Source organism: Apium graveolens, chromosome 5 (genome assembly GCF_009905375.1).
Source record: "Apium graveolens cultivar Ventura chromosome 5, ASM990537v1, whole genome shotgun sequence".
NCBI classification, from domain to species: Eukaryota; Viridiplantae; Streptophyta; class Magnoliopsida; order Apiales; family Apiaceae; genus Apium; species Apium graveolens.
The window spans coordinates 303,942,318-303,969,772 of NC_133651.1; the positions used below are offsets into that span (position 1 = coordinate 303,942,318).

Genomic DNA, 27,455 nt, shown 5'->3' on the forward strand with positions numbered 1-27,455 from the left:
TAAAATGATTACTTTTTAATGTATGTTGATTACATTTTTACTATTTAAAATGATTACTTTTTAATTTATGTTGACTGACTTTTGTTTTGTCAATTTGTTTCCTAAAAACATGAATCAAAGTTCATTGTTTTTATATTTTATATATTCTAGACTTTATTAAATTTTGTTATGTTTTTTCTAATTCTTTTTATTATACAGTAACACGTGTAAATTATATGATGTGTGTATGAACTGTCACATATAAAATATTGTACATCTACATTTGACATTATACTTGATGTTGTATACATATAGACGTAACGTACATATCCCTTATCTCTAAAATAATATTTTAACAATACCACCACCTATCAAATAGTATACACGTATGTATAATTGACACGCTGACGTATTACATATTCTTTGTCTCTGAAATAGTATTTCAACAATACAATTTGACAAGAATAAAAATATACTTTATCTATATACGTTATATATCAAAAACAGTAATTAAATTAAAATACAATAAATTAGGAAAATAAAATTCAGAGAAAAATTTAAATATAACATTGCTAGCTAGAACATAGAGGCCAGAGTAATGAGAGCAAAAGACATGAGAAGCCATGCTGAGTAAAACACCCCTTCGATATACTTGCATATATAAGCACACCCACATATAGCCCGGTGGATTTGTTGAAAAAAAACACAGGTATGTACTAGATAATTATTAGTTACTGTTTTTCGAAATAATCTTGATTTTATAAATAACAATGATTTTATTTCATGGTACAATTGTTTTTTATCTTTGTTTAGTTTATTATGTATGTTCTTGATTTTTGGATTGACATGCAAGAGATTGTTTTTGTTGGTACGGGTGTAGAAAAACCACACAGACAGCATTGAAAGATTCAAGAATTCTACACGGAATTTTATGAAGATGGCAATGAGAAACAAGGAGATTGGTTTCGAAAGTTCTCGAGCTAACAAGGGAGTTTTGGCTAAACTATTGACATGTGCAATCTGCAACAACATAATCAGTGACCCTGTTAACATCACTGAGTGCCTTCATATATGTGAGTGTTATTTGTTTTATTTGCGTTTATGGAGTGTTTGTGTTTAGTATATGTTAGGTTTTGAATTGTATGCCTGTTACTCAACATGTTTCCAAACCGTGTTTCTGAGTGGGATATATTGGTTATGTTCTGTTTGAGTCTTGAATTGCTTTGTTAACTTTCTATTCAACATGTTTTTCTTGGATTGGAGGGTAATTACTAGTGAATTATTTATGGTTCTTGGATTTTCACGGAGTTTAAATGCTAGTTGATGAAAGCTAACCTGCTGAGTGATGAGGTTGTTATTATTATATAACTTGGGTAAATGGGGACAATTTTGAACTTAATGGAATGAACTACAGTAGAATAGGATTTTAAATACTAGTTTTGATGAAAGCTAACATGGAAATTACAAGATAGTGAATTTTTTGTTTCTTGGTCCTTTTCTGTTGTTCTTGATTGATGCTTATTGTTCTTAACTGTTGTTTTTCACTATGTCTGGTGGACAGTTTGCAACAGATGCATAAGCAAGAAGATTCAAGAAGATGATCTGAACAGCTGCCCTGTATGCAAAGTTTATCTTGGTTGTATGCCAATAGATAAAATAAGGTAAGCGGAAATTTTATCATATTAACCAAAGCTGAAAACTAAGTACAATTTTTCTTTCAATTTAAATGTAACAGATTGAATGTAGATAAGTAGTGCATGTAATTACATGAAGCAGTTTAGGGGGTACTGTATGAAATTTTGTATTCTACGGCTACACACACATGTAATATAGAACATCATTCTATGGATTCATATTATTTTTCATATAGCATGCATAAAAATAAAAAGAGTACTAGAAATGAATTGAGGGAATTTGCCTAAAATAGTGTGACTATGAGGCAGTCAGAGGTCTGATTAAAGTTGTCAATATTTCTTATACATCAAACTATATGTTCAGGCCAGACCACAACTGGAGTGTGATACGAGCAGCGATTTTCCCCTCTCTAGGACAAGAAGAGAAAGAAGATGATGAACTATACAAGGAAAGTGGGATATTAAATGGAGAAGCTGAGCAACCTATCACAATGCCTGCTAAAAGAAAGCAGAGATCTCTCTCTTCTTTGGAGAACAAAGTAAACGCATCTGGTTTAAATTGTACGGGTAGTCAAAGAAAATCCATTGCAAGAAAAGCGTTTTCATCAGAAGGATCAGCTACCTTCATTCAGAACGGACATAAATCAGTGGAAGCACGCTCAGAGGGCAAAAGATTTTCCAAGAATTTAGATAACTGTGCTCCGGATGATAAGCAGGCTGGTCTCCATGTATGTGTATTTGATAATCTCTCTCTCTCTCTCTCTCTCTCTCTCTCTCTCCCCCACTTGTGGACTGCGTAATTCTCTTGATTGTAAAAGGATATGCTTAGGTAGAAATTATTACAAAGTTTTTTAGGACTATGAGCTAGTCTATAAATGATCATGTTTTTAACAAATCAGTGGCCATATTGAAATTTGTCCATAGGCCTTAAGTTGATGAACTAATTATGTATATATTTCGATTGTGCATAATTCTTCGGCTGTGAAGTCCTCCAAGAAACATATTACTACAGTAGGCAGAGAGAAAACTCAAAGAATTGACAAAAAAATTGAGCTGGTGAATAATTTGTTGAAACCTCTAGAAGATATAGCAGAAGCAGAAAAAAAGAAAAACAATAAAACTGTTCCAGAGGAGGACATGTCCAGTAGCAAGCTTGTAAACATTTCCAAAACCGAAGCCAGCTCAGAAAAGAAGTTGATAAGCTACAACGCTGATGTCGAAACTCAATCTACTCCACTATCACTTCCGACGCTCACGCCTGTAAGAAAGAATCGTGGTCGGCCCAAAAAGACAGTCGAGCCTCAGGGATTGATTCATGCACAAACCATTGTTGATACTACAAGCAGTCACCATGCTAAGAGAGTAGTTCCGATTTGGATTTCCTTGGTTTCTTCTGTTAATCAGTGAGCTCATACTCTTACTATAATAATGTTCTTCCACAGTAAGCTAAATTTTGTTAGTTCATTAATATATTTCTGTTTTAAAAATATTTGTGTTTGTGCTTATTGTGTATGTTCTTAGGGATGGAGTTGAATCGCTACCACAGATTCCTCGTTGCTACTTGATGATAAAGTGAGTTATTAATTGCTATCACTCAGATCCCGTTATTAAATCACAATATAAATGGCTTGACAGTATATTATATCTCCACCATGCGGCTCCTCATTCCTAATACTGTAATACACATATTTAGTACTTCCATTTCAAAGCAAGAATGATTTCTTTACAGTGTGGTAGATAAATAATATTTTACTTTATTATGGTAATTAGTTGCATAATGTATCAACATTATGGTAGTTACTAATTAGTAGATGTCAATTACCTGGCTAATTCTTAGGCACTATGCCGCCTCATTCAGAAGTTTTCTGTCCTGTCAAGTGAAAAATATCAGTCACTAATGTATTGGCAACAATTCTTTGAGGCTTCGGTTTCTTTTGAGCATTGCAATTGTCTAATTGGCATGAAAATGCATGCACACCTGTATGCTGATGAGTTTAGATATGATAGCCTACTCTCTACTTACTATCTTGTGCTTTCTGTTCAATTAGCATCTTGCAAAATCACTAATTCTTGTTTTAACTTTAACGTTATTTTGGTGTCCTAGGAATGATACTCTAACAATTTCATTTATCAAGAAGTACCTTGTGCAGAAACTGGAACTTGAGAGGGAAGACGAGGTAAGTTAAATCATCTTATATTGTACCATGGTTGTACATATTCCCAACATTGTGTAATTAGATCATTGTATGTAGATGTTATATATATGTGTGTGAAGGGATATATGGTTAATGCTGGCACTAAATGTAAATTAGTATTTCTGATTGTTTTCAAAATGTGCCATAAATAGGTGGAGATCAGTTTGTGGGGTATACAGCTTCCTCAAGATTTGGAGCTGCATCAATTAGTTGATATGTGGTCACAGAAAATATCAGATTCAGAAAAGTTGCAAGCAGCGGTGGGAGACTCGGCTGAGGATTTTGTTATGGTTCTTACTTATGGTCGAAAAGATCCGGATCAGTAAGTGTTATAGCCAAAATTTGGTACTGGATCGTCTCGGGTCAAGTACGGGTTAATTGGAATTGAATTGGGACAAAAGGATGAAGGATTAGGTTTTAGGCCGCAACACATGAGGGGAGGACGCGTCCTAGTCTTAAGACGCGTCCATGATTGTGTAGATTGTATCTTGGGTTGTGTTAAGAGATGGGGAGGAAGATATTGAAAGGAGAAGCCGCGCCCATGAGCTTGGGACGCGCCCACTTGTTGTGGAAATGTTTTTAAAGACTAATTTTTGTGGAAAGGAGGTTTAGAGGTACCTACCTAGTGTAGAGCGCGTCAAAGGATGCAGGACGCGTCCATATTTGGCAATTGTAGTCGCTAGGCTAATAAAGGTTGGAGCGCGTGCCTAGAGGGTGAGGACGCGCCCAATGTCTTAGGACGCGTCCTCTGTGTGGTAAATGTATTCTCAAGGATGAGCTCAGGACAAAGCACGCATGGAAAGGAGCAATGAAGAGGTATTTTTACTAACATATTTGTTGCAGGTATTCTTTGAAGAATTCCCTCCTTGAGACGGTCAAGGAGGGGGATGTCCGTGAAAAGCTTGAAGGCCTCCAGGGGTGTACCTGATGATTGAAGGCCTCCTCCTGTATTCAACGGGTGTCCTCGTTGGGGATGTGGGGTTTACTTTGGTGTGTGCTTTGGGAGCTCTGTTCTTGTATTCAACGGGTGTCCTCGTTGGAGAACTTTGGAGTCATCCTGCACTTTGCACCCAAGAGCTTGGGATCACCTGTCCTGTTATCTGGTGGGTTATCCTCATTCGGGGGACAGGGACGCGTCTGGCACTTGGGGTGAACCGCGGCTATACCTGCGTTCGTAAATCAAGGGAGATAGCTGTAGCGGAGTGTTATCCTTGCGCAGGGAGATGCACTATCCGTGAAGTCCTACGATTACGGACGAGCCTTGGGCCTTTGCGGTTGGGCCTCATAGTTGGACATTCCTAAAGCTAGCGGAAGATGGATATCGGATGGGCTTCTACTGGGCTTAGGAGTAAGAAGTCTCAACGCGTTAGACTTCTTGTTCTACGAGAACTACGTCAGGCTTGATCCCTATATAAAGGGTACGTAGGCACATTGAGAGGGTAAGAAGTTGAGAGCTGATAAGAGAGCCACCACTTACTCTGATCAATCTCAGCCTAAAACAACCACAATCAACCATACACCGCTTAAGTTTCCGGCAAAGAACCACCGTCACAGATCTTAATTCCGGCGAGAAACCTCAATCTTTGTTGATACCAAATTCCTCCGTCAACAAATTGGCGCTAGAAGGAGGTGGCTAATTAAGATCGCAATCTTAGGAGGAAAAGATGTCTTACAACCGTGATGGAAGTTCTTATGATGGAAGTGACAGCAGGTCTGAAGAAGAAGGCGGGGGGCGCTATGCTCGCCACGAACCTTACGTTCCCAGAAACATGGCGGATCCACCGAGGGCTCCAGATGTGGGGGGAACACCTCCAATTCTCATCAGCAACGCTGATATATTGGAGCAACTGTATCACATGGGGGATACTCTTAACAGTTTTAACTCAAGACTGAGTACGGTGGAGCGCCGAAAGACGAGGAGAGGTCGTCGTTTCCCCCGTCATGGTCATGCCTTGGGGAAAGCCCCTGTAGTTGAGGGAGGTACACAGGGGAGCGGGGATCACACGCGAATCACTCCACGGCGTTTGCAATATTCGGATGATGTAGAACCTATTGTGGAGCTTGCGGATGAGGACACTGAAGGCAGAGAAATGCCTAGCCTAGGCAACCAGGTAGTGCCACACCCACATAGGTCTGGGCGTACGATGGACGAGCGTCGTCGTGCGGAGAACGCTCAAAACCAAGACGAGGAAGGAAGGGATCTTTCAGCCTTGAAAAGGAGGCTTGGCATAAGGTTGGAGGATGACGATTTGAGAATGTTGCTGCTAGAATGGCAAAGGGAAGGAAACGCCGGAGAGGCGAGGCCCCGTGACACAACGCGTGTGCCCCCTGCATTCCAAAGGGATGACGGGGCGCGGCACCGCGAGCACGAGCGTGCCCCCCCGCGAGGAAGGCCCGGGAATTACTACCGGGGATATCAGAGGAATAGACGGGGAAGAATGGGATATCAATACGGAAGAGCCCCTTACAATGGTAGGAGAGGTGGAACACACTCCGCCGGAGAAATCCCCGTCGTTATCCCCGTAGCTTCTCACAGCGTCACTGGTAATAGGTCTGGGGCGCGTCCTCATGACCAGGACGGCGGGCGGACTCAAGTAAGAATGCAGAACAATGACGAAATTCCGCGACACGGTCAGGATGAACCTCGTGTACGGGAAAACGTTCAGAACCAAAATGGTAATATGCCACCGCCGCAGCCTCAAGGTGAGGGGCGGCGAGATCCTCCGCCACACCCGGGGGGTGATCAAGGGGAATTTCAGCAAGTCGCGGAGCAGCCCCAGCAGCCTAATGTTCAAACCATTCCTGGGGTAGGAACGTTTAATGTGAACGACCTCAAGCGGTTACTCAACCATCTTGAGGGAGGAAGAGTAACGGCGACAGCGCAAGCTCCTTCTCCTTTTGCTGCTATTGTGAGGGAGGCGCAATTGCCCGCGGGATACCGGAACACAACCAACGACTTGCGTTTCCACGGGAACTCTGATCCTGTGGAGTTCTTGGGGCGTTTTAACATTGAAATGGATGTATATCAAGTACCTGATTTGGCTCGATGCCGTCTCTTGGCAGCAACTTTCAGAGAAGGCGCTCAGCAGTGGTTCCAAAAGCTGGGTCCAGGTATAATTACATCCTGGGAACAGATGAAAACTTTGTTTTTGACACAATTCCAAGCCGCGGTGAAGTACACACCACCTGTTACCACGCTGGCTAATGTGAAACAAAAGGAAGGAGAGAGTTTGACTTCATATTTTAAGAGGTTTAATGCAGAATCTACTTTGGTGAGGGGTGCAACTGACGAAACATTGAAAATATTGCTTATAGCTGGGTTGCGTGTGGGGACGGATTTCTGGAAACACCTACAAGGGAAAGACCCAGTGTCATTGGCTGATGTGCTCGCACAGGCGGAGTCGTTCAAAGCAATCGAGCAGTCGCTTGCAGAAACAAAAAAGAATGATGATACCTATAACTCCAAGGGGCGATCCAAGAGAAGGGACAGATCTGTAAGTCCGGGTTATCGGCGAAACGCCAGAAGCCCTAACAGGGTAAACTCTGTGAGCTCGCGAAGAGAATGGAGCCCACCATCGAACTACGAGAGAAGAGTCAGCAATTATACCCCGCTGGCGGCGTCCATTGATCATATCTTCGAGGTAAATAAGGACAGGGGAATCTTCAAGAAGCCCGACCGTCTAACTTCGTGGCAAAGCAGAGATAAAAAGAAGTACTGTGATTACCATGAGTCTACTGGCCATGACACCCACGAGTGTCGTCACTTGCGGGATGAGATTGAGGAATTGATCAAGGCTGGACACCTAGGAGAATGGATCGACAAGGTGAAGCGACGCAGGGGACTTGATGACAAGGGTAAAGATGAAAAACAACCCCCGCGGGCGGGGGATGTTGAGAAAACAGCGGAGGTCAAGTTTCAGAGGGCCGGCAGCATCAGGGCAATTTTTGGAGGACACCCTTTTGTTGGTGACAGTAATCGAGCACTTGAGAGAAATGCGAGAGAAGCGCGACATCCACCGCTCACTAACATCCACAGCTTGGAAGATAGACCCCCGAAGGTCTTTAAGGGGGAGTCCGCTGATATTACATTCAGGGAAAAAGAATCTAGGTGGGTGCATCATCCTCACAACGATGCGCTGGTGATTACCATGCTTATTGGGGCAATGAACGTACATCGAGTGTTCCTGGATAATGGGAGTTCTACAAACATCTTGTACTATAGCACCTACAAAAAGCTGGGTTTCCCAGATAGTGACATGTATTTTGAAGATGCGCACGTCTATGGCTTTACGGGGGAAGCAGTGAGAGTTATGGGCTCAGTCAGGCTTCCCGTCACGCTTGGGGAAGGGGCTTTGTCGGTTACTCAAATGATAGATTTTAAGGTGCTAGATCAGGATTCCGCGCACAACGTACTGGTCGGCAGGCCTTGGTTGCGGGCGTTCAGGGTGATAACCTCGATACACCACTTGATGATAAAATTCCCGACGCCAAACGGAGTTGGCAGCCTGAGAGGGTCACAGTATGAGTCACGTGACTGCTATCACAAGGCTGTCAAGGAATTTCGCAGAAGAAGGTATGAAGGGAAAGGTCTCCCATTTGAAGATATAGAAGATATTCATACAAAACCGAGTGGAGAGGTCCATGCCCACTATTTTCTTGAGAACCCCGGAAAGGAAGAAACCAATACCTCTAGGAACCTTTTTGTGACGCAGGGACGTGTTTCGAAAATCCGTAGTGTAGAAGAAGTGATGGTGAGTAATACAGAGGGAATCACGCAGAAAGAGGTTAACGGGGAAAAGTTGGAAGGGAGAAGTGAGATTTTGCAAGGTCTCGGCGATAACTGCAAGGTTGATGCTCCTCAAAAGAAGGATGCGCCCTTGAATGAAGTTGAGGTTGATGCTCCTCCAAACGAGGACGCGCCCTCAGGTGAAAAAGTGGAAATTGAAGACCCCCGAGACTTTGATTTCGATTTGGATCCCAGGATCCCTATGCCTATTGAAAAAACGGGACCGGCCGAAGACACAATATCTATTCCAGTTGATAAAAATGACCCAAGCAGGGTTTTGAAAGTGGGATCTCAGTTGGATGAGGAGATGAGAGGAGGTCTTACCCGCTTTCTAATTGCAAACCTCGATGTTTTCGCATGGAGTCATTCAGATATGATAGGGATCGACCCGGAAGTAATGTGTCACCGTTTGAATATCCTCCCGAATTGCAAGGGCATACGCCAGAAACGCCGCCCAGTAAGTGGAGAAAGGGCGATAGCATTAAAAGAAGAAGTAGACCGGTTGTTGGAAGTGGGGTTGATCAAAGAATCGTTCTACCCCGAATGGCTTGCAAATCCAGTACTGGTGAAGAAACCGAATGGGAAGTGGAGGACATGTGTGGATTTCACGGATCTCAATAAGGCATGTCCAAAGGATAGCTTCCCGCTGCCAAGAATTGATCAGTTGGTTGACGCGACGGCAGGGCATGCGTTGTTGAGTTTTATGGATGCATACTCCGGATACAATCAAATTCCGATGTATGGCCCCGATCAAGAACATACATCCTTTATTACAGACAGGGGGTTATACTGTTACATAGGAATGCCGTTTGGCTTGATTAACGCTGGCGCGACCTACCAGCGGCTGGTAAACATGATGTTCAAAGACCAAATCGGGAGAACCATGGAAGTGTATGTAGACGATATGCTGGTGAAATCTAAGGTGACAACTGACCATATCAAGCACCTGACGGAGATGTTTAATATCTTGAGGAGGTTTCGTATGAAATTAAATCCGCAAAAATGTGTGTTCGGCGTGGAATCGGGAAAGTTTCTCGGGTTCATTGTCAACCACAGGGGAATTGAGGCCAACCCCGCGAAGATCAAGGCATTGTTGGATATGAAGTCACCAACCAATGTGAAACAGGTGCAGAGTTTGACTGGGAGAATCGCCGCGTTAAATCGATTTGTTTCCAAGTCGTCTGATAGATGCAAGGAGTTTTTCAAGGCGATTAAATTAGCTGGGAAAGACTTTATATGGACGTCAGAATGTGAAGAGGCTTTCAAAAGAATCAAGGAGCAACTGGGACATCCTCCCATGTTGTCAAAGCCATTGGAGGGGGAAAATCTAATACTGTACCTCGCAGTGTCTGAATATTCGATCAGTGCGGTTCTGGTAAGAGAGGAAGACGGGCAGCAATCACCAGTGTACTACGTGAGCAAGCGGTTACACGATGCGGAAACTCGCTACACAAGTATGGAGAAACTGGTTTACGCCCTGATTCTTGCGTCAAGAAAATTGCGGCCGTATTTTCAAGCCCATAGAGTTGAAGTTCGTACAGCATACCCGCTGCGGCAGGTCCTGCACAAACCAGAGTCATCAGGCAGAATGCTGAAATGGGCTGTGGAGCTGGGACAGTTTGATTTGGAATATGTGCCTCGAACAGCGATAAAAGGGCAAGCCTTAGCCGATTTCTTGCTGGAATTTGATTCTGAAATTGATGATAAAGCTTTGGTGATGCTATATCCACCTCATGCCGAGGAGTCTTTGGAGGAGTTTCCGCATCCTTGGTGGATCTTGCATGTGGATGGGGCGGTTAACAATGGAGGAGCAGGTGCGGGCATAGTACTTGTATCTCCGGAAGGCCACCACCTGATGAGTGCAATTCATTTCAAGTTTTATGCAACTAATAATGATGCGGAGTATGAGGCGCTGATTAATGGCCTGAAAATCGCTCTGGAAATGGGGGTGCGAAACTTAATTGCAAGAAGTGACTCAGAGTTGGTAGTGAATCAGGTGAATGGGGGATTTCAAGCGCGAGGCCCGCGAACAGAATTATACTTGAGATGTGTACAGCGCCTGATTGGAATGTTCAAAGAAGTTAGATTGGAATGCGTTCCGCGGGAGAAAAACAGTAATGCGGATGCTTTGGCAAAAATGGGGTCACAACAAGAGGCTGTGTTGTTAGGATCCATCCCTCTTGAAATCCAGGAGGTTCCTAGTATCCCAGAGATAGAAACTATGCAAGTGGATGAAGCTCCCAAAGAAACATGGATGACGCCCATTCTAGCTTACATTCGCAAGGGAACACTCCCCGAAGATAAGTTTATGGCTCGTCGACTCCGTTATCAAGCCGCAAGATATGTGATATACGATGAAGTCCTATACAAGAGAGGGTTCAACCAACCTCTACTCAGGTGTGTTGAAGAAGGAGAAGGAAATTACATCCTAAGAGAGGTGCATGAAGGAATCTGTGGCAATCACTCGGGGGGTAGCTCGTTGGCAATGAAAGTGTTGCGCCAAGGGTATTATTGGCCCACAATGAGAGAAGATGCTACAAATTTCGTCAAGGCATGTGATCGCTGCCAGCGCTTTGCAAACTACTCGTCTATGCCGGCTACACTCTTGACGCCTATGGCAAGCCCATGGCCGTTCGCCATGTGGGGAATCGATCTTATCGGAGAATTGCCGAAAGCTAAAGGAGACGTCAAATATGCAGTGGTTGCGGTCGATTACTTTACTAAATGGGCGGAAGCTATGCCACTGGCTACTATCACCGCAAAGAAAATCAGAGATTTTGTTTTCAACTCAATTGTATGCAGGTTTGGAATCCCTTACAAGCTGGTCTCCGACAATGGAAAACAATTTGATAGCAAGGAGTTGCGACAGCTATGTGAGGAGTTGAAAATCAAGAAGGAATTTGCGGCGGTCTATCATCCTCAAAGCAATGGACAAACAGAGGCTGTTAACAAAATAATAAAACATACCCTCAAAACCAAGCTGGAGGAACGTAAAGGGAATTGGCCTGAAGAACTCCCGAAGGTGATGTGGTCATACAACACTACACCGCGATCTACTACGGGAGAAACGCCGTTTATGCTGACTTACGGTTACGAAGCTATGGTCCCCGTGGAAGTTGGATCGGGATCACTTCGCAGAGACTGTTACGGGAAAGAGGACGCTGAGGTTAATCAAAGGCTTCATTTAGATCTCTTAGAGGAGACGAGGGAAAATTCTCAGCTAAGGCTAGCAGCATATCAGCAGCGCGTCGCAAGGTATTATAACAAGAAGGTAAAAGGACAGTTGCTGAAGGTGGGGGATTTGGTACTTAGGAAAGTGATGCCCAATACGAAGAACCCCCAACATGGAGTGTTTGGAGCTAATTGGGAAGGACCGTACAGAATAAAGTCTATCCTGTGGAAGGGGACTTATCACCTTGAAGACATGGACGGGAAGCTGATTCCGCGAGCTTGGAATGCGGAACATCTCCGAAAGTATTACCAGTAAGGCGTGGCTTTGGCCCCTTGCATATTTCTTTTATTATTTTGGTTTATGCCCAGTTTATAGGCTAGAATTAAATAAATTCCTCCTAGCCTAGGGGGGTAGTGCATGTACTACTTACCTTGGGACTAGTTGAAGGGTCAATTTTTAGAAATAATTTTCCCACAAAGCATAGTAGCCGTGGGACTGGTGCACTTTTGACACCAGAGCGTATTATAAATAAAATTTTGAAACTTTCCCAAAAGATATTTGCTCAATTTGTTTGATCTCATGACGCGTCCTAAGTATAGGGCGCGCCCTAAGCTAGGGTTTTGTATAAAGGAAACTCAAGAAAAATACTGTTTTAAAGGACGCGCCCAAGTTATTTTGGTTGATGCTCCTTTAGACTAGATGTTACTATGAAAAAGAAAAAGTACTTGTCAAAGACGCGTCCAGCGGGAAGGGTGATGTATTTTGTATTTCCAAGGACGCGCCCAAGTAATATTGGTTGATGCTCATAATTTAAAAGCAAAAGCAAGTCCCTACCAAGGACGCGTCCTCCCTGAGAGGAAATATTTCTAAGAGAACATTAAGGCATGTCAAACAGTTAGGACGCGCCCCGTCGTGCCTTGTGCATTGGTTAAACACACAAGTACAGTGTAGTGCCGTGCTCATGCACTTTCCAAAACAAACAAAGACGCGTCCAACTAGAGAGGACGCGCCCATAATGGATATTTGCTTATTGGGAGAAAATAATAACAAATTAATCAAAGGCGACGCGCCCTAAACACAAGGCGCGCCCATGTGAATGATTGAGGAAAAAAAAGAGAGTGCAAGTGAATGAAGTTCAAAAATAGTCTTTACAATTTGCAAGGCTTCAAAGGGCCTGCGCCTTTAAAGATAGTTTAGGAAAAATATATAGAAAACATAGGACGCGTCCTAGGCAGGAGGCGCGTCCAGGGTTTTGTCTTGATCATTTGCGGGAGGAGGTTGAGTTTGGAGAGGAGCAGGGGACGCGTCCTCCTCCTCTAAGCCCAGGAAAATCCTCTTGTTTTTGATGGAGTCTGCGGCCCTTACCCTGAAGTCGTTTACCCATATCTGGGTATCTGCATCAAACTTTGAGAATGTATACTCTGGGTCGTTGGCAATAAACCCAGAGCACCATTCTTCAAACCCAGCCTGGAAACCATGCTGGTAAACTAGCTTTTTCTCCTCTGTCCACCCATGCAGCCTATCATCATTCAGGATGTCGAGCTCCAGCTGCATGGTGGAGTTCAGGGCGATGACGCTGTCCACTTGCTTTTCCATTGCAGAGACATTGCCTTCCAAAACAGCTTTCTCTGTTTCTAGACGCGTCCTCTCCCCCTCCAGGCGTCTGATTTCAGCATCTTTTTCTTGGGTGAGCAGGGCAATGTGTTTTTCCAGAGATTTGACTTTGTCTTCGGCCTGGCACTTTGCAGTATCAGTAACTGCAAGACGCGCCCTGAGCCTTGCCGCCATGTTGGCACTCTGTCTGGCATGAAGGTGAAGCTCGGCTGCGGCCTTCACCATGGCTTTTTCTGTTTGTTGCTCTGTTCTGAAAGTCCAGCCTCTGACTTCATCCTCTGAAAAATCCCCAACAGAGGACGCGCCCAGGTATCTAAGAACGAAGGACTGATCGTCAGGAATGATCTTTTGGCGTTTGGAGGGCGCGTCCTCCCCCTCAGGAATTTCAAACGCGGGAGTCTCTATTATCTTTGGAGGAGGAGAAGGAGTTGCAGCAGGAGGTGGGGTTTTTGCCTTTGAATCAACCTTTATGGGAGCCTGCTTCCTTGCCCTTAGTTTTTTGGAAGCCCCAATTGCAAACCCTTTGGGGAGTGAGGCCATATCTGCAATATAAATATTGAAAGGAATTAGTTAGGTACAAGGAGACGCGTCCTAAAAGTAGGATGCGCCCATTTAATGATATAAAGGTCTATGTGCATGTCAGATATAAATGAACATAAAGATGAATAAATGTGTGGTAATGGCGCGTCCTAACGGTATGACGTTTTCTATAATGAGACATGCCCGGGGGGTAGGGCGCGTCCAAAGTGATAGTGCATATATGAAGTAACTCTTATAAATTACGCTAAAATTAAAGAAAAAAAAAGTGAGCATAAATACGACGCGTCCTAACGCCGTGACGCGTCGTACGTACAATGATTTCTTACCCTGCTTTAAATCCACCTTCTTGGTGATGTCTGGCTGAATAATTTCTGTGGCTTGGAGCCCTTTGGACTTTTCAGAAGCGGTAAGGATAGGTTTCCCATTGTGGAAATCTCGAAATTTGCAGAGAGAACCCACTCGTGGGGACAAAGCTCCTATTTTCTTCAAGTTCTCCTCGGTGATCATGTCCTTGAGGTTGAAATGTTTTTCAGCATACTGTAACACCTTTTCTGCCCTCTTCTTCTTCTTTCCTGCAAGCTCTTTCTGGGTCCTTTTATCTAAGAGAAGGGAGGATAGGTTACAACAAAGAAGACAAAGAAAGGGGTATAAAAGAAAAGGCGCGCCCTGATAAAGGGGACGCGTCCTGAATGTTGGACTCACTTGGTTCCAGGTTGAAGCGAACGCGTGTCCTTTTGACATCATAAATATAGAAGAATGGCTCCTTCCAGTCTCTTTCGTGGCTAATTTTACCTTCATTGAATCCCTTGTTGTTCAACCATTTGTTGACTACCAGGAAGTGGTACCCGGGAATTGATTTCCTGATGCTGTAAAAGAAGCTGAATTCTTTCATTGAGGGCGCGCCCAGCCTTAAGTTATGGTACATGATGAACAGAGCCCAAGCTAGTTTGTATGAATTTGGTGATAGTTGGACTGGAGCTACGTCGTACCATTTTAAGATTTTCTTAATGTATGGATGCAAAGGCGCGCCCACACCCAAGGAAATTAACTTTAGAGTAAGCACCATTCTGGGGATCCTTTGGTTCCCGACATTGAAAATGTGTGGCCTCATGGTTCGAAGAGGGCGCGCCCAGATTCCCTCCATGTCATAGTACTTCATGTGCCATTGAATTTCCCAATCGGTTGCCGTCGAGTCAAGAGCTACGCATGCCAGCTTGCCCTCTCTTTTTCTTCTAGCATTCTTCTCTGCCTCAGTTAGAGTGTCAAGCTTGGTCCAGTCACAGTCCACTTCAACATCTGAAGGATTCCAATGTTCCAGAGGGGAGTCTGATTTCTGAGGGGATACTGGATATGTTTCGGGGTCAGGAATCCTCCTTTCAAATTCATTCACGCTGAGAGGTGACGCGTCCTGAGAGGGAGCCGAGCCTTGGGAATTTGACGCGTCCTGGGAATAGGACGCGTCCTCTCCTGAAATGGCTATTTTTTGGGGTTTTTGGCTTGTGGTTAAAACAATTTCGTCGTCTGTCCAATCTTCAATGGCAGCCCTAGTATTGAGAACCGGAGTTCTTTGCCTTTTGACTCCCTTCTTCTCCATTCTTGAAAGTATGGGAACATGATCCATGGAGTCAGAACTGGAATTGGACATTATTGAGGGTTTTGATTTAAGGGAACAGAAGGCGCGTCTTTCTGCTCTTAGGAAGGAATTCGTCCTGTGGATGTTGGGAAAGTCGGGTTTAAAAGAGATCAGGTGTGGGGAGTAGGTTCCGATACGCTTGTTGAATGCTTTAAACGGGTGAAATGGTGAAGAAGAAGACGCGTCCTCCAGCTGCAAAAGAATAAATAACAATTTGAGGACGCGTCCATTTTAAAAAAAAGAAAAGGGAGAGAAGAAAAGGAAAAGAAAGATGGAAGGAGGATATTGGGGGGGCGCGTCCTGAGAATCTACCGCAGGGGGGTGTGCTACAATGATGCGTCCTAACAAACCTTTGGTCCTATATTACCTTTGTTTGGGACAACTTGAACATGTCTTAAATTAGGAGGTACAGGACGCGCCCTAACAGGAAGACGCGTCCTACATAATTATAATAGCGGAATGTTAATCGACCGTTAACTATTTGGGGGAAATATGATGAAATCCTGGAAACATGTAATTGGGAGATCAGGGAAGCAAAATATGTTATAGCTACAGATATATACGCATATACATACAAGGAGAGCAAGGAATGGTGTATGGAACTCGAAGTATATGAACGGGTTTTTTGTTTATTAAACTCAATTTGCTTAATTAAATAGGAAAGTAATGGAAGATTTGCATACCTTGTGAGTTGGCGGTTGGATTCAGCTAAAGAAATAGGGAAATGGCTGGATAGATCACCGGAATTTGGACCTCGAAACTCCTGTTTGAAAAGGTGGCAATGGCGGTTGTATGAGAGAGAAAAAGAGATGGTAGTGGTGGTGTGGTACAACTAGGGTATTTATAGAAGAAGGACGACCCTAAGGATGACAGCTGCACCCTAAGACGCGTCTTCCTGTCATGACGCGTCTACATATTTTGAGCCAAATTTCGCTTGAAGAGAAATTCCAATTTTGTTTTTAAACTGCAAATGGAATTTGGGGGGTAGTTGTTATAGCCAAAATTTGGTACTGGATCGTCTCGGGTCAAGTACGGGTTAATTGGAATTGAATTGGGACAAAAGGATGAAGGATTAGGTTTTAGGCCGCAACACATGAGGGGAGGACGCGTCCTAGTCTTAAGACGCGTCCATGATTGTGTAGATTGTATCTTGGGTTGTGTTAAGAGATGGGGAGGAAGATATTGAAAGGAGAAGCCGCGCCCATGAGCTTGGGACGCGCCCACTTGTTGTGGAAATGTTTTTAAAGACTAATTTTTGTGGAAAGGAGGTTTAGAGGTACCTACCTAGTGTAGAGCGCGTCAAAGGATGCAGGACGCGTCCATATTTGGCAATTGTAGTCGCTAGGCTAATAAAGGTTGGAGCGCGTGCCTAGAGGGTGAGGACGCGCCCAATGTCTTAGGACGCGTCCTCTGTGTGGTAAATGTATTCTCAAGGATGAGCTCAGGACAAAGCACGCATGGAAAGGAGCAATGAAGAGGTATTTTTACTAACATATTTGTTGCAGGTATTCTTTGAAGAATTCCCTCCTTGAGACGGTCAAGGAGGGGGATGTCCGTGAAAAGCTTGAAGGCCTCCAGGGGTGTACCTGATGATTGAAGGCCTCCTCCTGTATTCAACGGGTGTCCTCGTTGGGGATGTGGGGTTTACTTTGGTGTGTGCTTTGGGAGCTCTGTTCTTGTATTCAACGGGTGTCCTCGTTGGAGAACTTTGGAGTCATCCTGCACTTTGCACCCAAGAGCTTGGGATCACCTGTCCTGTTATCTGGTGGGTTATCCTCATTCGGGGGACAGGGACGCGTCTGGCACTTGGGGTGAACCGCGGCTATACCTGCGTTCGTAAATCAAGGGAGATAGCTGTAGCGGAGTGTTATCCTTGCGCAGGGAGATGCACTATCCGTGAAGTCCTACGATTACGGACGAGCCTTGGGCCTTTGCGGTTGGGCCTCATAGTTGGACATTCCTAAAGCTAGCGGAAGATGGATATCGGATGGGCTTCTACTGGGCTTAGGAGTAAGAAGTCTCAACGCGTTAGACTTCTTGTTCTACGAGAACTACGTCAGGCTTGATCCCTATATAAAGGGTACGTAGGCACATTGAGAGGGTAAGAAGTTGAGAGCTGATAAGAGAGCCACCACTTACTCTGATCAATCTCAGCCTAAAACAACCACAATCAACCATACACCGCTTAAGTTTCCGGCAAAGAACCACCGTCACAGATCTTAATTCCGGCGAGAAACCTCAATCTTTGTTGATACCAAATTCCTCCGTCAACAGTAAGCAAAGCCTAGAGGCCTCTTTAATCAGAGTGAATTTTTGAACTATATGTAGTCTTATACTGGGTTGGTATAATACAACAGAGAACTTTTAGCCAATTTCCCTTACAGTTCTGGCATGTGTACAACACAGTAGTACTACATGTCTTAAAAATTACCTTTGACTGATCCACATTTTTTTAAAAAAAAAATTATTTTATTTTTTGTGACAACAAGTTAAATTCGTGCCAGATTGTGCACGTGTGGTAACAGACCTTAAATTTCTCCGCACCTTTGTGAAAGCGTGCACAGCTAAGAGGTAGTGAACATCCTTAGTGAGAGCCAACTAGCACATTAATTTATCCTTAGCTATTCATTCCATGCCTTTGTAACAGCGTTTGTGACTAAGAGGAATTGAGCCTCCACCTCAGCTAGAGCCAACCCATTCCCTTTCCTCTTTTGTGTTTGTTCTTAAAAGAAACTACTGTCCTAGGTGCCCAAAAAAAGATCAATAAATAGTTATGAAACATATTCTGTCACTGAATCATATACTGAAACTTCTATGGTTAGCGTAGAAAAAATCAACACACTCAGCACTATATAGTTGGCTACATTTGGCTAGATATAATTTTATTACCTGAAACTATGACTTTAAATTGAATGGTTTTTTCTGTTAAGGTTTGTTAGTTTCCATGGCAATTTTTTGTTTCAATAGCAATAGTTTCTGTGTTCAGGTTTCATAACAAATTTATTAATCAACTTCATAAATGAAGATGGTGTATGCTACCAAAATATAGTGTAAAAACTAGAAATAATTTGTCAACATTTTCATTATACAATATAGGAAATAAGCTTCCGAGTTCCAAGTGCAGCACAATAATCACAACCACTATGAATCTTTTCTAGTTCGTTCCCACAGAGACTGTATTGGTTAACTAATTAATTCACGCACTTAAGCAATAATGTATGGTTATTATTCAATGCTAAGACGATAACAAATTGAGGTTGTTTATAACTAATAATTATAACTACGAGATTAATATTGACTGAATTAATATATATGACAGACATGGGATTCTAACTTCACTAAATACTTCATTCAATAACCTTATTGTTCTTAACCTTAGCATGCAATGCTGATGACACTAATCAGGCAACACGAAACTAATATACGCCAACTTTCGTTGCACGAGTACCATACTACCAGACACAGAGTCGTGCCTGAGATTTTAAGTGCCCTGTTCAAAATCTAAAAAAGTGCTCTACTAATTTTTTTAAAAAAATTACATGAAATAATAAAATCTAAAGTTTATAAACAAAATATAATAATTAAAATACAAAAAGTAATTTATTACATAATCAAAATTAAATAAAAAACAGTTATACATGTAAATTTTATATGTTATACTATATTTTAGAAATTAAATATTTATGTTAAAAAGATAAGTTTTACATGTGACTTATGATATATTATTTTATAAAAAAGTAAGATATAATATTGATAAACAAAAAATATTCAAATACAAATTAATTTATACATATACTTGTAATTTAGATCTCTTCAACCCATCATTTAATTTATTTTATATTAAATTGACTTGTTTCATAAAATATATACATTAAAATTGGATATTTTAAGATGAATAATATACCTAAAATTTAAATCATTATTTGAATGCATAATAATACATATTGTTACCAATAAAAAATAACTATATATAATTATATTAGTTAACTATAAGCTTTTCATTAAAAATAGTAGCTTTCCTAGTCAAACTATAGCATTAATGGTGATTAACAATGCAACTTTCGTTTTTAAATAATTTTTATATAAGTATTTTTAGAATTAATATGACTGATTCAAGATAATAATTTAATATTATTTAAATGTATAATATTTTTTTATTTATTTTTCATTTACAAATTTTTAACATTAAAAAAATTATATTTTTTATTAAACATTCTTTTTCCTATTTTAGTAAACATATATATACATAGGTATATAGAAAAAAATGTGCCCCTCATATTTTGAGGGCCCTGTGCGATGGCACCACTCGCACACCCTCAGGCACGGCTCTGACCAGACATCCACAAAAGAGAAAGAAGCTGAATAGACACCAATTATATTGAGACCCTATAGGTCTATAGAATTTGACAACATAACGCTTTAAACACAAGTTATCTATCTTGATTACACAAGGCAAGTAAGATGGTTAAAATTACCTACGAATCATGCATAACAAATACATGAACCTATGCTAGCATGGCAAGTTCTAAATCCTTAAATTCACTTTCGCTTCATTAAGAATTAACACACTATCTTATAAGTTTGCGACGCTCATAAGACGAATACGCACAACCAATACTAGGATATCATACAATCACCACATACTAAGGCATCAAAATAATTTAACTAAAGAAATCCATAAATAAATCCGCTAGAACCCCACGATAACGATTAGCCCATAATCGGACGCATCATCAACGTAGGTTCCGATGAAAACATGATATAACAAACGTAGTCTTTATAACGAATAAATAAAACCAAGTATGAAACAAGAGTAAGGTTCACAAGTAAGAAAACTAGCATCCAAATACAACTTAAAATAAAGATTCACAAGTAAAAACAAGATCTTCTTCGTCTTCGTTGAATCATGCTAATATAGTCTTCTCACGGCTCTCCTTGATATGTCTCTGGCTTGATATATATTGATCTATATATTAAAAATGACCTAAAGATGTATATATAGCAGTCCCATGCGGTGTAGAATTCTTTCTCTCAGAAACCAAGTAGAAACAGGAATTTGTCATCCCGACACAGCGCGGCTGTGCACTTGATCAGCGCGGGCGCGCTGGCTTTCTGTACTTCGGGCGCGGCCGCGCTCTTGATCAGCGCGGCCGCGCTGGGCTTCTGTCAGAATTTATTTTCTTCATTTTTCTTGCAGCTTCGATCCGGCTTCAACGAGCTTTTATTCCAACACCACCTTGACCCCAAATTAGTACCAAAACAATACTAATTCACCTGATTACCTACATAATGCCTGAAATGCAAAAACACTCGAAAATATGTTAAAACACTTAACAACTTGAGTACGAATGCATCAATTCAAATCTTATTAGAGCATAATAAAGTGTCATAAATGTCACTCAACAGGTATATTATTCTATATATTCCTAGGTTTTTTATTATGTGCTAGGGTTAGATCTGACAATATTGATATACAAAATGTGAATATGATACGAAAAGACACGAATAATTAGTGTTTGGGTTCAAAAATTTGGTACACGAACACAAAAAAATATGAATATAATTAGTGTCGGGTTTGGGTTTCTGATATAGGTACACGACACGGAACGACATTATACGGAATAAAGAAATAATTAAAATTTATAAAATATATAACATACATATATATACACTAAATACCATATATGAAATTTATCTATTCTAAATAACATATATAAAATTGTAAATATTAAAATATATTTTATTATTCCTTGACTACGTGAGTAAGCACTTCACCATTTAATTATTTATGGTATTTTTTAACAATTTATATCTTTTATATATAATCCGTGTACTTTAGTGTATTAAAGCGGATAAATACGAATATATTAGTTCCGTATTAGTGTCACCAAATTGGTATACGAATGTAAATTCGGGTTGAGTTCGGGTTTAAGATTTAGTACACGGAACCTTTGTACACGACACGTAAGGTTGCCGGGTCTAGCTAGGGTGTAATGCTGATTGGTTTATTTTTTATGATAATGGCGTACCTTTGTATTCAAGCTTCATCCATTTAAAAATTAAATTGACCTAAAATTATAAATTTATACTTAAATTATGTGTTTCAGGTGCATACAATAGAAAAATAGACAGCTATTATTTATGTTATTATTATTTTACAGAATAATTATTTTTGTTATAGCATGTAACATTTTAATTGATGGTTCTTATTTTTGTATTCTTTTGTTTACATTTCAATTCATTTTGTTAGAGTAGTATATCTCCAATTTACTCCACTTAACCATAAATTAAATTTATTTTATTATCATTTAATTTACTTTTTGTTCAATTATTATATAGACTTACTTTTGGCTGTGCAAAGACACTACACTAAATTCAAATTTTGGATTATACCTGTTTTTATTATCCTAATCTTTAAAATTATATAACTCATAGAGCATCTCTAACCTAGTATCTCCAACCTAGTGTTAGTTAAAAAAATAGGAGTTCAGCCACAATCACCCACACCACAATCACAGGTTAGCAAAAAAAAATAGATATCCTCTATTTATTGAGTTGCCTTAGCTATTGCCTTAGCTAAATTATCAGCATATAATTGATGTTTAAACTTAAATCAACATATTAATACATACATATTTATATAATATTTAATACACAAATATCAAAAATTATTATTTTATGTATAATATTTTTAATTTATATAATATTAAGTGTGAAAATATTGTTCTTTTTATTAAAAAATTTATTAATTATTTTTAACATACAATATATATATATATAAATATATAATACTATATATATTAGTATTTTTTTATTAATTATATTTTTGCTATATTTATATGTTATTATATTTTCAGTTGTAATAATAATTAAATTTCAATTATATATTTTTCATGTATTTAATTAAGTATTAACTAAATTTGTTTTATTATTTAAAGTTTATATATACATATAAATCTGAAAATAGGAATAAAATAATATTTTAAATATATCTAATGATTATAATTATTCAGTAAAAGTTTAGATAATCCTAATTTGACTAATCATTTTAGTATCATGGTTTGAAGGTTTGAAGATGCTCTTATATGTTTAAACAAAAGTAAATAAATGCCAAAAATATCCAATTTAAAACACTATTAGATTGTGTTAACAATGTAATAATAAATTAGTCATAAATTTATTCCTTAATTTGATAAAATTAAATAGGGACCTTTTCAATTGTTTGTGTTACATTTATTTTGCTATTTCCTACATTTTTATGCTGCAATTTTACAATTTGTTAATATGATTTATGCATAAATTAATATCACTGTTTAACTAAATTATAAATCTTATTTGACCTCTAAATGGAAAAGACTAAAAAGAATAATTATTATTTTTTTAAAAAAAAACTAATTCTAATCGGTTGGTCTTTCACATATTCCTACGAATAAATATAATAAATGAATTCTCTCACAAAAATTATATATATTTACTTAAAAGTGAATAAAACTTCTCCCCTCAATATTTATATTGTAGTTACAAGCATTTGGTGGTGACACTTCATATATAATATCCTTATTAAATTTAACATGTATCCTTTAGATTTTGTTTTTATTAAAAGTACAAACAAATAATTACTTTTTTTATTAGGAAGTATAATTACTCTATTTTAAAGTTATCCTCAATTAAATCATCGAATGTTATATACATTAATAAATTTTGTTTAGCAAATTAATATACATTTTATATGAATACATGTATGTTGATTACATTTTTACTATTTAAAATGATTACTTTTTAATGTATGTTGATTACATTTTTACTATTTAAAATGATTACTTTTTAATTTATGTTGACTGACTTTTGTTTTGTCAATTTGTTTCCTAAAAACATGAATCAAAGTTCATTGTTTTTATATTTTATATATTCTAGACTTTATTAAATTTTGTTATGTTTTTTCTAATTCTTTTTATTATACAGTAACACGTGTAAATTATATGATGTGTGTATGAACTGTCACATATAAAATATTGTACATCTACATTTGACATTATACTTGATGTTGTATACATATAGACGTAACGTACATATCCCTTATCTCTAAAATAATATTTTAACAATACCACCACCTATCAAATAGTATACACGTATGTATAATTGACACGCTGACGTATTACATATTCTTTGTCTCTGAAATAGTATTTCAACAATACAATTTGACAAGAATAAAAATATACTTTATCTATATACGTTATATATCAAAAACAGTAATTAAATTAAAATACAATAAATTAGGAAAATAAAATTCAGAGAAAAATTTAAATATAACATTGCTAGCTAGAACATAGAGGCCAGAGTAATGAGAGCAAAAGACATGAGAAGCCATGCTGAGTAAAACACCCCTTCGATATACTTGCATATATAAGCACACCCACATATAGCCCGGTGGATTTGTTGAAAAAAAACACAGGTATGTACTAGATAATTATTAGTTACTGTTTTTCGAAATAATCTTGATTTTATAAATAACAATGATTTTATTTCATGGTACAATTGTTTTTTATCTTTGTTTAGTTTATTATGTATGTTCTTGATTTTTGGATTGACATGCAAGAGATTGTTTTTGTTGGTACGGGTGTAGAAAAACCACACAGACAGCATTGAAAGATTCAAGAATTCTACACGGAATTTTATGAAGATGGCAATGAGAAACAAGGAGATTGGTTTCGAAAGTTCTCGAGCTAACAAGGGAGTTTTGGCTAAACTATTGACATGTGCAATCTGCAACAACATAATCAGTGACCCTGTTAACATCACTGAGTGCCTTCATATATGTGAGTGTTATTTGTTTTATTTGCGTTTATGGAGTGTTTGTGTTTAGTATATGTTAGGTTTTGAATTGTATGCCTGTTACTCAACATGTTTCCAAACCGTGTTTCTGAGTGGGATATATTGGTTATGTTCTGTTTGAGTCTTGAATTGCTTTGTTAACTTTCTATTCAACATGTTTTTCTTGGATTGGAGGGTAATTACTAGTGAATTATTTATGGTTCTTGGATTTTCACGGAGTTTAAATGCTAGTTGATGAAAGCTAACCTGCTGAGTGATGAGGTTGTTATTATTATATAACTTGGGTAAATGGGGACAATTTTGAACTTAATGGAATGAACTACAGTAGAATAGGATTTTAAATACTAGTTTTGATGAAAGCTAACATGGAAATTACAAGATAGTGAATTTTTTGTTTCTTGGTCCTTTTCTGTTGTTCTTGATTGATGCTTATTGTTCTTAACTGTTGTTTTTCACTATGTCTGGTGGACAGTTTGCAACAGATGCATAAGCAAGAAGATTCAAGAAGATGATCTCAACAGCTGCCCTGTATGCAAAGTTTATCTTGGTTGTATGCCAATAGATAAAATAAGGTAAGCGGAAATTTTATCATATTAACCAAAGCTGAAAACTAAGTACAATTTTTCTTTCAATTTAAATGTAACAGATTGAATGTAGATAAGTAGTGCATGTAATTACATGAAGCAGTTTAGGGGGTACTGTATGAAATTTTGTATTCTACGGCTACACACACATGTAATATAGAACATCATTCTATGGATTCATATTATTTTTCATATAGCATGCATAAAAATAAAAAGAGTACTAGAAATGAATTGAGGGAATTTGCCTAAAATAGTGTGACTATGAGGCAGTCAGAGGTCTGATTAAAGTTGTCAATATTTCTTATACATCAAACTATATGTTCAGGCCAGACCACAACTGGAGTGTGATACGAGCAGCGATTTTCCCCTCTCTAGGACAAGAAGAGAAAGAAGATGATGAACTATACAAGGAAAGTGGGATATTAAATGGAGAAGCTGAGCAACCTATCACAATGCCTGCTAAAAGAAAGCAGAGATCTCTCTCTTCTTTGGAGAACAAAGTAAACGCATCTGGTTTAAATTGTACGGGTAGTCAAAGAAAATCCATTGCAAGAAAAGCGTTTTCATCAGAAGGATCAGCTACCTTCATTCAGAACGGACATAAATCAGTGGAAGCACGCTCAGAGGGCAAAAGATTTTCCAAGAATTTAGATAACTGTGCTCCGGATGATAAGCAGGCTGGTCTCCATGTATGTGTATTTGATAATCTCTCTCTCTCTCTCTCTCTCTCTCTCTCTCTCCCCCACTTGTGGACTGCGTAATTCTCTTGATTGTAAAAGGATATGCTTAGGTAGAAATTATTACAAAGTTTTTTAGGACTATGAGCTAGTCTATAAATGATCATGTTTTTAACAAATCAGTGGCCATATTGAAATTTGTCCATAGGCCTTAAGTTGATGAACTAATTATGTATATATTTCGATTGTGCATAATTCTTCGGCTGTGAAGTCCTCCAAGAAACATATTACTACAGTAGGCAGAGAGAAAACTCAAAGAATTGACAAAAAAATTGAGCTGGTGAATAATTTGTTGAAACCTCTAGAAGATATAGCAGAAGCAGAAAAAAAGAAAAACAATAAAACTGTTCCAGAGGAGGACATGTCCAGTAGCAAGCTTGTAAACATTTCCAAAACCGAAGCCAGCTCAGAAAAGAAGTTGATAAGCTACAACGCTGATGTCGAAACTCAATCTACTCCACTATCACTTCCGACGCTCACGCCTGTAAGAAAGAATCGTGGTCGGCCCAAAAAGACAGTCGAGCCTCAGGGATTGATTCATGCACAAACCATTGTTGATACTACAAGCAGTCACCATGCTAAGAGAGTAGTTCCGATTTGGATTTCCTTGGTTTCTTCTGTTAATCAGTGAGCTCATACTCTTACTATAATAATGTTCTTCCACAGTAAGCTAAATTTTGTTAGTTCATTAATATATTTCTGTTTTAAAAATATTTGTGTTTGTGCTTATTGTGTATGTTCTTAGGGATGGAGTTGAATCGCTACCACAGATTCCTCGTTGCTACTTGATGATAAAGTGAGTTATTAATTGCTATCACTCAGATCCCGTTATTAAATCACAATATAAATGGCTTGACAGTATATTATATCTCCACCATGCGGCTCCTCATTCCTAATACTGTAATACACATATTTAGTACTTCCATTTCAAAGCAAGAATGATTTCTTTACAGTGTGGTAGATAAATAATATTTTACTTTATTATGGTAATTAGTTGCATAATGTATCAACATTATGGTAGTTACTAATTAGTAGATGTCAATTACCTGGCTAATTCTTAGGCACTATGCCGCCTCATTCAGAAGTTTTCTGTCCTGTCAAGTGAAAAATATCAGTCACTAATGTATTGGCAACAATTCTTTGAGGCTTCGGTTTCTTTTGAGCATTGCAATTGTCTAATTGGCATGAAAATGCATGCACACCTGTATGCTGATGAGTTTAGATATGATAGCCTACTCTCTACTTACTATCTTGTGCTTTCTGTTCAATTAGCATCTTGCAAAATCACTAATTCTTGTTTTAACTTTAACGTTATTTTGGTGTCCTAGGAATGATACTCTAACAATTTCATTTATCAAGAAGTACCTTGTGCAGAAACTGGAACTTGAGAGGGAAGACGAGGTAAGTTAAATCATCTTATATTGTACCATGGTTGTACATATTCCCAACATTGTGTAATTAGATCATTGTATGTAGATGTTATATATATGTGTGTGAAGGGATATATGGTTAATGCTGGCACTAAATGTAAATTAGTATTTCTGATTGTTTTCAAAATGTGCCATAAATAGGTGGAGATCAGTTTGTGGGGTATACAGCTTCCTCAAGATTTGGAGCTGCATCAATTAGTTGATATGTGGTCACAGAAAATATCAGATTCAGAAAAGTTGCAAGCAGCGGTGGGAGACTCGGCTGAGGATTTTGTTATGGTTCTTACTTATGGTCGAAAAGATCCGGATCAGTAAGTGT

At 39.1% G+C, this 27,455-nt stretch overlaps 3 protein-coding genes across 3 annotated transcripts; all 3 read left to right on the forward strand.

The window, feature by feature from the left end:
- Positions 1-564: 564 nt before the first annotated feature.
- Positions 565-4,135, forward strand: LOC141659294 (E3 ubiquitin protein ligase DRIP2-like). The gene is made up of 8 exons (XM_074466098.1): positions 565-688; positions 860-1,052; positions 1,541-1,640; positions 1,978-2,341; positions 2,601-3,016; positions 3,135-3,185; positions 3,718-3,790; positions 3,961-4,135. The coding sequence occupies exons 2-8, from the start codon at positions 911-913 to the stop codon at positions 4,132-4,134; spliced, it is 1,320 nt and encodes a 439-aa protein (XP_074322199.1). The 5' UTR covers positions 565-688; positions 860-910; the 3' UTR covers position 4,135.
- A 26-nt stretch (positions 4,136-4,161) lies between these two features.
- Positions 4,162-11,444, forward strand: LOC141661140 (uncharacterized). Its single transcript, XM_074468125.1, has 2 exons — positions 4,162-10,377; positions 11,397-11,444. The coding sequence occupies exons 1-2, from the start codon at positions 5,473-5,475 to the stop codon at positions 11,442-11,444; spliced, it is 4,953 nt and encodes a 1,650-aa protein (XP_074324226.1). The 5' UTR covers positions 4,162-5,472.
- Positions 11,445-23,881: 12,437 nt separating this feature from the next.
- On the forward strand, positions 23,882-27,452 carry LOC141659295 (E3 ubiquitin protein ligase DRIP2-like). Its single transcript, XM_074466099.1, has 8 exons — positions 23,882-24,005; positions 24,177-24,369; positions 24,858-24,957; positions 25,295-25,658; positions 25,918-26,333; positions 26,452-26,502; positions 27,035-27,107; positions 27,278-27,452. Exons 2-8 carry the CDS (start codon positions 24,228-24,230, stop codon positions 27,449-27,451), a joined length of 1,320 nt encoding a protein of 439 aa, XP_074322200.1. The 5' UTR covers positions 23,882-24,005; positions 24,177-24,227; the 3' UTR covers position 27,452.
- The last annotated feature ends 3 nt before the right edge of the window (positions 27,453-27,455 follow it).